The sequence below is a fragment of the Achroia grisella genome, unplaced genomic scaffold, assembly GCF_030625045.1.
Source record: "Achroia grisella isolate CSIRO2021 unplaced genomic scaffold, CSIRO_AGI_Agris_v1 utg902, whole genome shotgun sequence".
NCBI lineage: Eukaryota > Metazoa > Arthropoda > Insecta > Lepidoptera > Pyralidae > Achroia > Achroia grisella.
In genome coordinates this window covers 319558-331079 of record NW_026713060.1, presented here as the reverse complement: position 1 = coordinate 331079, position 11522 = coordinate 319558, and the positions used below count along the sequence as shown (strand labels likewise).

Sequence of the window (11522 nt, the reverse complement as noted above, 5' to 3'; positions counted from 1 at the left end):
CACTCTCACGCTGCTCACTTCCCTGCCCACTCGGGCTGAGTGTAAATTGGGCTTTACAGTTACAGGTACAATGGGCGATGGTTTGTTCCTCGCACGGTGCAAACATTGTATGTTTGCGATCGCAAATAGCCCTTTACTTTATTTAAAAATAAAATTTCAAATTTCAAATTTCGAACGTCAGGCACAGAACATCGATGATATTTTATATACAATTTTGCACTCCTTCTCGAACATTCAGTGGCGTCGCTATTAAAATCAACGTACAATACAATCTGAATATTCTTTTTATTTAAATTTAAAACATATCAACCACTGCAATATTCCTCCAGCAAACATTGTATTTATGATTGTTTGTATTGGTCTGGGCGTTTTCTATGTTTATTATATTATGTATGTATTTATATTATTGCCTAGTATCTATAACACAAGCCCAGCTTAGCTTGGATCTAGATGGCGCTGTGCCGAGATATTATTATAAAATTGTTGTTGAAGATTTATGACCAGCCTGTAATTATCCTGTCATTGCGTCGTATCAACTCTAGATGAATATTAAAAACAATAAATAAAACACCGGTGTTTATAATTCTATATTTATTATAGAATTGTCATATATTCTTTTAAATACGTGATTAAGTTATGAATAATTAGCGACATACAATTCGTACCTAAAGCAGTAAACTTTATACAAAGCAAATTTGCAAATGAGTGGAGAAAACAAATTTATCTAAATACCAGATGACTTTAACAGGATAAATGTACGGAGATGCCTATTTATGCCTACCAATAAACAACACTGAAGGTAAACATTTTTTTCTTATTATCAAACATCTTTGTATCGAGTGTAATTATAATTTGTTACGTGTAGTGCTTACACTGCTTTACATAGCTTATAGATATATCAGAACTTTCTCTGAACTGCAATAAAAGTCATCCATTATAGATAATTAATTCCGAGCAATGTTACTTTTAAAATATTTAAACTTACACACAAACACAATTCACTTTCATTCCCATTCATTATAATACAGTTCATATTGTACATGTTTCTTTGTTCATCCTTGTCCATAATTTAGAATCTGAAACAAAAAATATATAGAATATAGGAGAGTCAACTACAGTATCTAAATTGAAATTTATTTCAATTCAGAAAAAATAATCAGGTATCAGGAAAGTAAAATATTATTTTAATATGAACTCTATACATATACATATACACACAATTATTCAAAATTCATTTTTATATCAAAACAATGACAAAAAAAACATACGGTCATTTAAGGGTAAACGGTAAACATATCCTATAGACGGCAGCAACGCCAGAGATGTTACCACCACGTTGTAAATTGTCATTTGCCAAGATAGGCTAACTGACCTGACTTCATGTTCATTTTATCATCCTCCACTGGCGCCCCGCCAATGTAAACTGTTAGCGAAGGCGGTGCAGCATTTCATTATCACCCATAATAACGGTGTGTCATTTGATCATTTCACTATTATGCATAAAAACCCTCAATATGTGCTTTTAAAAACCTCTGGCTGTAGTCTCCAAGAAAAACCTAGACAGGCCAGACACAGACCTAATATAAATTGTCCGTCATACCTACACTTCTGTTTCTGGTAAGTGTTACTTGATTGGTTTTAAAACCAATGCACTCAATGTTACATATTTTTTTAACCTTACCTGCCCTTGCTATCGGATCGGCTACGTCTTTCACGCGAGCGCGAACGACGCACCGATGGCGACCGGCGGCGAACTGATGGCGAGCGACGAGGGGAGCCCGAGCGGCCGCGCGAATACGAACGCCGGCGCGGGCTTCGACTGCGAGATCTGTCAGAATCGTAAATTAGATATACTCAAAACTATCCATCAACTCTAACATGTCTATCAATATTAACATCAGATTGTTTACCATTACTATTTAATAAACGAACAATTACGGCGGATACTATCTGTATATTAATTCTCAAACATTACACTAATATTGTTTTATTAATATGTATCATCAACACCTTAATGCTTTAAAGAACGGGCCGGAAATCGTGTAAGATGATGTAGTCTTTGGGATTTAATTAAACTTTAATATCTATATTACCAATTTTATAAGACCTAGTTGTTAACACGTACTTCTCCAACACAAAAATACACTAATTGCTAAGAAGGTAAGGTAAGGTAGTGCTAAGTATAGGATGCAAAAAGTACCGAAACATGGTGAGCCTGCGAAGAAGGTCGTTGATCGTTGTGGGGCTGCTGTGAGGCCGAAGGGATTTTAACTTGTATTGAGGCGAAGATGAGTTTCAATGTAATCCTCCGACGAACGGTGGCATTAGCCGGGAGTTTCGAGAGAGATTGTGGCAACACTAGGAGCAGATCGTTGTAAGGTTGTATTCAAGCTCGGTGCTTCGTTGACGACGAGTGTGTGCAGACGGTGAAGCATCAGGAATTTGCATGACAATCAGGATGGTTACAGGATACTACTGTGTGGCTCTCAAATGCGTAATTCATGTCCAGGTTCGGATAAGGGTGGGACTAGGTAATGGCTGTGTGGAGAATCAGTAGGACGCAGTTGGAGACTTCGGTTGCGCGTAGAAGTTTGGAGAGCTGATCGCAGAAGTTGAGCGGGATGTTGTTGCGATCGGCGTCCGCGGATGTCTTATTGGTTAACGAGCCGTAGTTGTGGTGAAGAGATGTGGTGAGGTCGGTGTGTTGGTGGTTGGTTGATAAAATGGACCTGTAAACGTTCCAACACCCACCACGTTTAATTTCTCAAGTTACGTTTCTATTATTATTACTTTAGAAATAACAATGCAATTGCATTTATCTAATAAAATAAATAATATTTAACAAAATCACAATGTTCACATATTATTTATGATATGCAATACTTATTGACTGTTTGTGTCATATAAATGAGGATTGAGGATATGTAAATTTATAGTTATTTTTAACTAAAGCTCCTCTTGGTGTTTTTTGTCAAGTATTAACTAAGAGCATGATGGTTTGACTAGAAAGAAAAACAATATTTTTAAAACTGATTACAAAATGTGTTCAATAAAACAAAAGAAAATTATAATAAAATACTTAAACCACACTTCTTGCGTGATAGGAGTGGAAAAGTTCTAAACAGAAAACTTCCACTCCTAATTAAGTATCCTAATATAAACACTGATTTCAGAAAATAATATGCAAACATGTCAGCAATATATTTATTACTAGCCTTAGAAAAAATATTAAAGGCTTTATACCTGGAGTACCGGCGCTCTCTTCTGGTGCGACCGTTGGACATTTCAACGCGAATACGCGTTCCGCAGCACCGCCTGAATGGACAAAGAAATAACAATAAATATATTTAATAATAATAACTCAGGACAATTCACACAGCGCCATCTATTCCCAAGCTAAGCAGAGCTTGTATTATGGGTACTAGACAACTGATATTAATACATAGATAATATTTGTCTTTGTAAATACATACATAATATACATAGGAAATACCCAGACCGATACAAACATACTCAATACAAATGTTTGTACCATGAGAGAAATAGAACCCGCAACCGTCTGAAGAAAAGTGGTGTGCTAAATCACAAAACCATCTATTTAAATTAAATTTGCATAATATTACAGCTGTACAGTGTAACAAACTCCATGTTATATGTATATATATATATATATATATATTTTAATAAGTTCTAATGGAATTATTCCCCTGCGCGTATATGCTGACAGGACCAGTGGAGGATGATGAGCAAGAAGTTAGGTCCGTGAGAAATACACCAGGAGTTAAGTATGATAGTTTCAGCATAGAGATTGCCTGAGTTTGCATAGCACATTGCTGATAAATAGTGGTTCTTCCAGTTACCACCAATCCCCTGCCACCACTATTACAGACCAACTGTTTAACTTGAGCAGAAAACATATCTCTGTAAATAGGGGTGGAGTGTAATAGGATTTTAATTTTTAATTTAATTATCTAAGAGAAAAAATTGTCCCTATAGTGGTTTCGGTGTTTTATATATTACATATATATATATATATATATCATGAGCATATTTACAATGTTTTACATATTTAAATATTTCTATAAGTGGTGAGTACAACTAACAGAAGCTCTGTTTAGCTTGGGACTAGATAGTCCTGATTATCAAAGGATTAGGAGTGTATTAAATAATTAAAATGTTCCCCATTTCAAGACAAGTGCCATCAACAGTGAATGCCACGTCTCAGTCTCAAGATGGAGGTACCATAATCTAGCACACTTATGACTCAAGCGTTTCACATTAAGAATGAAACGGATCTAAGGAGCGTGCAATTTCTAAAATACCATTTCTAACTGCCTGAAATCTGCTAATAGATTTACCCTCCTATACTTGTGTATAGGACGTACAAACTCATTATAATTAAATTTTTATCAAAATCATTTTCTAAACAGTTCAAAATAAACATGCAACAAATAGCTTAATACACATGTGAAGTTTAAAATAGTGTTCAAATTTGGTGTATAATTTATATTTATCTGTTTTCCAGGATGCATGTCCGTAAATTAATAATACTTCAAAGAATTTGAAGTGTTTTATATTACAGAATTAAAAGCCTTAAAGGTTTGTGAGACCAGGGTCTCACACCATAACACCATTAAAAACTTGATTTGAATTTAATCATTAATTAATTAACATGATGGTTAAGTGTTAAATTTATGTAAAAATACAGAATATTTACATAACCACATATATTAATTGATCAGTAGATAATTATTTTAGTGTTCATATAATATAATACAAATAAACAAATAGTAAAGAAAATTAATTACAAATGCCATCCTACATAAATTTTCATCAGACTAAAACTAAGAAAACTATTAAATTATTCATAAAACAAAGTTACAATGTACGTCTAAAATCAATACATTATTATATCAATACATAAAATTTAGCAATGTGCGAAATCCCTCCTTTCGAAATTGGTTGAAAATGTGGGTCAAATGTCTAACCAAAATGGCCGAAGACATGGCGCCCATCCTGATGCACATAACAAATCGATAACTTACACGAAGGAATATTAAAGTACTTACGTTCCATCTAGACCACGCACAGAGTCCTCAGCATCACGTGGATCCTCGAATTCTACAAACGCAAACCCTGGCGGGTTACGTGCAACCCACACATTCCGTATGTTTCCATATTTAGAGAATACTTTCTCAATTTCGTATTTTGACGCATTTGTTCCGAGATTTCCGACGTATACTTTGCAAGAGAGATCCCACTCACGATAGCGCGACATCTAGAAAATAGGAAAGAACGCAATTACATTGACGCCATGTTGGCGTTATCTTTCATGCATTAAAATTTGTTGAAGAACATGCGACTTACTTACCATGTGAGGTAAGAATAAACTATATTTGATGATTAGCTAATTGTAAAGAGCAATACATTTAATAATATATATTAAAAAGAGAATTAGACGTAAAAAACAAAGAGAAATAGAAAACAGTATTTTACTGTTGAAAGTTGAATATCCAATAACTGAATGACTATCAAAGTATCATTATAGAAAAAAAGGAACGAATGACAAGAAAGGACGAGATAGAAGAGAATAGTGATGTGTGCGATGAAGGCAGTCTGTAACGATAACTCGAATACTTTAATCGATTAATATTACATTTATCAATGAAATAAATAAATACAGAATAGACTGCTGTTGTTGTTCTGTATTTATATATATGTACAGACCATAAAAACTTATTTATTTACATTATTTTTTATTAGTATTAATATTATCATTATTAAACTGTAATTGCACTTTTAAATTTATAACGAAAATAATAAACATTAAATTATACATAGCACAAGCATAATTAAATAATACATAGCACAAGTTTTGCTATCACGGAATATATAAATTGTTTGTCGATTAAATGGTGACAATTAATTTATTTCCTTTTTGATGATTATTATTTTAATCAACAACATTATAGTCATAATTTATTATTGATTTTAATTGACAAATCTAATTTATAAATTAAAATCATTAATATATTATATTCTGAATATAATTATAGAGTAGATAATTAAATATACCCATTAGAGTTTTTCAGGGTAGTATGTGAAGATAACAATCCAAAACGATAGATATGGCGAGTAATATTTTATTTTTGTTTTTAAAAGTAACCAATTGAGGGCACCACTAGTATTTTAAGAACGAATGAATGAAATCAGTGTTACTATTATCAACTGTAAAATTTAAATGATTAAAATGTGTAATGTAATCGGCTACGCTGTTTGAATTCCGTTAAAAATATCTAATGTTTTAATCAGATATCATTCTGTGATATCTGCATATGGACTAGCTTTAATTCGAATAAGGTCGGTAGTGTGTGAGGATTCCTGAATGTTTGTCATTTATCCCACAATCGTCTTTTGCGTGAAAAAAATATATGTTTTACTTAAAAGATTACAATCACAATTTTCTTGTTTAAAATACAAACACTCAAATAATGTTAACTACTTTAAAAACTAAGACCGAAAGAAAAGCCATATTATAAAATATATATATTTAATGTTTCTTTACACAATGAATTATGTGTGCTTGTTGGCGATGGTGGTGGCCTAAACAATTTCTTATGATTAAATTTGTTTTCTTACTTACTTTTCAGTACTGTGATTGAGTACATTAGACCCAGTTAAGTCAGTCAATCCTTGTATGATTTATAAATATTTTTTTGATAAGAAACATTGTCATAATCAAGTTTATTAACTAACTAATAAGGAAGGCATGGCATACAACATATCTTCACCATTACTTATCCCTGGAATGCGAGAAGTGTAGTTGGTTTAACAAATGATAAACATGTTAAGACTATTTCTGCCGTAGAACTCTCTGATCCCTTATTATTTATTATTGCGATTTTGATGTCATTGCATAAAGAATAAGAGACAGCTCTAAAAGATTGATAGCCAGAGCCGTAAAAACCACCAAAAAATATGAAGGACCGAATGACATAGCTCCCCTCCTACGGCTTACTTCCCTTCCCCTTTTCTTTGTCACATTCATTCATTACTATTATTATTTGTCAAACAGCACAGCTGATTTATCGCTTGAAAATGCGGAAATTATTTTCTAATGTTTAATAGTATATTTTGTATATAATTCAAAATGGACGTGGTTGGTCTTTTGAACAATATTAATGACAAATCCGATATGTTTGCTGTCACAACATGGACATCGGAGTGGACTAACAATTTTCAAGAGAATCAGGTATTGATTTATTATACTTACTAAATATTAAGTTTACAGAGTGCCGTGATATGAATGGATCTTGTTAAAATAATTATCATTTTTTATTTGTATATGATCTTACATTACAATTTGTTAGATAACATATTGTAACTATAATCTAAATATAAGAAATCCTTGAGTTGTTTTTATCAATGCTAATGGCCTTTTGCGAATACTTTATTTCTTATAATTAAAATTACTGCTACCTTTTTATAATTCTTAAACTAACTCATTAAAAGAACTATCATGAGTACTTTTATCAGGGATGATGTCCAAATTTGAGATACTTTTCAACTAATAAACTAGCTCTCTGATGTAAGTGTATTGATAAAATAACAACAGTTTAAAAGAAAATTGTCATCAAAATATATATCAGTATGTTAAATGTTCTTCAAATATTTATAAATCTATGCTCTATACTAATAAAAAAACATTTGATTATTAATACATTTGTCTTTGATAAACTAAAAAAATACTTGAACAATTTAAAAAATGTTTTATTGTTTGTAATATACTATATTCTAGAGTGATATACATATATAGTATTATATTAAAAACAAAATGCATGAGCACTTAGGTGATTCCGGTCGGCACTAGTCATGGATGAACTGGCTAGTATTATTACTAGAATAATATTGGATTCCAAAGAGAAACATTAGCAACTTAAAATAAATATTCTACCATCCCGAGCATTAGAGTTTAACTGAGATAGTGTATGTACAGTAATGTTCCTCTATGCAACATATTTATTGTTATACCACAATGAAGTATCTCTGAATTCCAGAAAGGTCGACTGTTTGTGAATGCATTAGCATTAATTCCACCTCATGTATCATATTTTAATATTAATATTATGGTTTATACAGTATAAAGTTGTTTTTATAAAAAAACTGCAGTGGAATTTTTATATTCCTCTTTTTGATTGAGTGTTTGACTCTTGGGTTAAACAGAAGGTCAAACCTATATATATTCTTATAAAATGAGGAAAATCGGGCCAATTTCCTCCGCCTAGCCCAGAAGAGTTAGTAATAATAATGTTCTGTTGTACAGTAACATTGCACTGAATAAAATATTTTTCTTTCTTCTTTCTTCTGAGTAGATTGATAATTTATCCTTTCTATTTTTTTTTAACTTTCATATTTATTATACATTATTTATATCATTAATGGAGTTTTGACAGGATTAATTTTATGACAAATAAAGGTTTCCTTATCCTGAATATTTTTTTTGTGGTTAATTAATATAAGGCCATTTACAATGGTATAAGTGGAATATTTACCAATGATAATATTATTTATGATAATCTGTTATAAAATCGATGCTATTATGATTGTCCTAGCTAAAACAAAATTCATTGATTTAATCAATTTACATTATGTGTATAATCCGATATATATTCAGCCTTGTGTTCCTATTTTTTATATCTGCCAGCATCTAGGAGGACAGAGAACCTATGTCAAATGTGTCTTCAATCATCAATCACTAATCAGCAAATGATGATTCAGTTATTACTGATCTACATAAATTGTAATACAGTCTGTATGTTCATGATATTCTACATGACTCACAGATAAAACTACTAAAGGGATTTTCAGTTAATAGACTGATTTTTGGGGAATGTTTATAGGTATAAACTGGGGTTTCTCTAATTAATGATTAATCTATACATATAAATAAAATTGGACTATCTGTTTGTAATATTGAAATAACTGTTATTTACTACATGCATATGAATATAAATACGGTACATATACCAAAATAATATCTTTTACAATTTTTGTCTGTATGTCTGTTTGTTCCGCCTAATCTCTGAAATGGCGTTATTGACGGGAGTTCTTTGGCAGGTAGCTGATGTGATAAGGAATAACTTAGGCTACTTTTATTTTGAAAAATTCCTTTGTTCTAGAAAAATAAAGTTAAATTCCATGAGAACGAAGTCGTGGGTACAGCTAGTGATAAATAAGAATGCTGTGGAGTAATTATATTGTGTTTAATTAAATTAAATTGATTGTTACAATGTAAAATAACTGTACTGCATATACATATGTTGGTCCTAAAGTATAGATAATTAATAGTTATAAACAATTGTAGAGAGATAGTGTTCTGAAACTGACCTGCATATTACATTGTATCTATCTGTGCCAATTATAAACGAGTAGTGATGCACCATTCTGCTCAGAACTTTAGTGTTTTGTATATACAAGTATTAATATAATATATAGCCTGTATCACTCTGGAATAATATAAATAATAAATAACCCCTCGACAATAACCACAGCGCCATCTAGTTCCACAGTAAGCAGAGCTTGTGTTATGGGTACTAGATAACTGATATAAATATTTAGATATATTTTTTTGTAACTACATAAAATAATATACAATGAAAACACCCAAACAAAATACAAATAAATATATATAAATACAAATGTTTGCATCGTGAGAGGAATCGAACCCGCGACCATCGGAAGTAAACCGTTAGACCACCGTGGCTGTCAATATAATACATGTACCTTTCAAACACTGAAAGAATTTCATAAATTAGTGCAGTGATTTTATTTTCCTTATAACAAAATTCACTCTCTGTTTTTATAATATTAGTATAAATCGTATCATTTCTGATTAGAAAATTTCTTTAAATTAATGCAAATAAAGCAATATAATTAAATTAGAAATACATATCTAACTACTAGGATAATTGGTGCTAGTGACTTATTTCTTTAAAATAATGGAAATAATAATAATCATTGTTATTGAATATTACTTTGACAATATACATCATCCTCATATAACTTTTATCACTCAATTTGTCCAACGCTTGTAAAAAATTCTATAAGCAGCCCGCAGTGTTTAATCGTAAATTAGTCCGACACTACTAAAACGTAGTATGGGTAATACGTATATATAAAAGAATCATCATAATAATAATGAAAAACACTAATTATATTTCAAATACATAGTCCGACACTTGCAAAATGATTGTCGGACTACCGGGGGTCCACTGTTAATAATCATTATCACATGCATCATCCTCATATATAACTTTTAGACTCATCCACGCTTGTCTAAGCTAATAATATATAAAAAATATATATATAATAATAATAATGAAAAACACTAATTATATTTCAGATACATACTTGATGTGTAAAATTTCATTTGCTAAAAATATTTTCTTAACATGATTAACAAATTCTTCATAAATTATGTACCTACATATCAGACATTAGTAGTGTTATTTTAACATTATATAAAGTCGTAAATACAAATACATAATAGAATTGAATTTACATAAGTAATAAATGTATGATAATTTTTATGAATACACACATCACTCATAACAACGTTATTAGGTTTAGACACCAACTTTATTACACAATGGTCAAGGTTGTTGCCCTAATGTTTTGTCAACTTCATTGTTATGTTGTAAAGGAGTGTAGACGCACAAGTTCATTGTAAATTATTTTTTTATAGTATGAAATAGTATTTTTTTTCTCTACTATCTGAGCCCGTGATTTCGTGCGTGTTTGTTCAAACATGAATTTTTAAGTAATGCTTACCATAATATATTAAACGACTTTTAAAAAAAATATTTCCATATTTCATACACAAACAGGGATTAGACATTTTTATTATGTATAGATAATGTTTTAAGTCCTTGGCTTGTTTTTTGTGAAGATAACGCATTCGATTTAAAAAGAATTACAAAAAAAACAATAGAGCAATCAAATTGAGAACTTTCTATTTTGATGACGGTAAAAACATAGTACAATAAAATAAACAAAATATGTTCATAATTTAAATTCATAGATCAGTCAGTGATGAAATTAATGTAATTTTACTTTATTTTATAAAAATGGTGTCTCAGGCGTCCATAGGCTACAGTAGCCACGTTGTATGCCATCATAGTAGTAAAAAAAATGGATACATATTGAAATTTGAACTCGTGACCTTCGGCAACCAATCGACCTTGTTGAAGTGAGGCAGGTATGACGAATTTGATAATTTCTCATATCATCTGCTTTGTCCTGTGTTATGATAATGTAACAAGCATCAAATACAAAGTTCACTAAACGTTTTTGCGTACAAATGTCTAATACCTACGTTTTTGTTAGTATTGTTTGATATGTTATTACATGTATAAACAACATAATATAATTGTCATTGTCTATTTAATTATCAAGATTATATTTGAGTATTTTTGGATTATAATGGAATGGTTTTTTTTGCGTACAACTGTAATGCTGTTGGC

At 30.8% G+C, this 11522-nt stretch overlaps 2 protein-coding genes and 1 non-coding gene across 5 annotated transcripts in view; 1 reads left to right on the top strand and 2 right to left on the bottom strand.

Moving 5' to 3' along the window:
- Positions 1–1027: 1027 nt before the first annotated feature.
- On the bottom strand, positions 1028–5524 carry LOC131853434 (RNA-binding protein 1). Of its 3 annotated transcripts, none has more exons than XM_059204320.1 (5): positions 5372–5524; positions 5070–5278; positions 3244–3315; positions 1682–1828; positions 1028–1076 (listed from the first exon to the last, which is right to left on the bottom strand). In XM_059204320.1, exons 1-5 carry the CDS (start codon positions 5372–5374, stop codon positions 1070–1072), a joined length of 438 nt encoding a protein of 145 aa, XP_059060303.1. In that variant the 5' UTR covers positions 5375–5524; the 3' UTR covers positions 1028–1069. The 3 variants fall into 3 exon arrangements, 2 of the variants coding, with proteins under 2 accessions (XP_059060303.1, XP_059060302.1); XR_009357988.1 differs by lacking the exon at positions 1028–1076 and adding an exon at positions 2201–2729 and having other exon boundaries at positions 1739–1828; XM_059204319.1 differs by lacking the exons at positions 1028–1076; positions 1682–1828 and adding an exon at positions 1835–2729.
- Positions 4175–4309, bottom strand: LOC131853487 (small nucleolar RNA SNORA53). The gene has a single exon (XR_009357990.1). It is a non-coding gene; the product is annotated as a small nucleolar RNA SNORA53 (small nucleolar RNA).
- Positions 5525–7093: 1569 nt separating the features above from the next.
- LOC131853442 (neuropathy target esterase sws) overlaps positions 7094–11522 on the top strand; it is a 46869-nt gene continuing 42440 nt past the window's right edge. Inside the window, exon 1 of the mRNA XM_059204328.1 lies at positions 7094–7252. Coding sequence (XP_059060311.1) covers positions 7151–7252 — 102 coding nt within the window. The 5' untranslated portion in view covers positions 7094–7150. The remainder of the gene's footprint in view (positions 7253–11522) is intronic.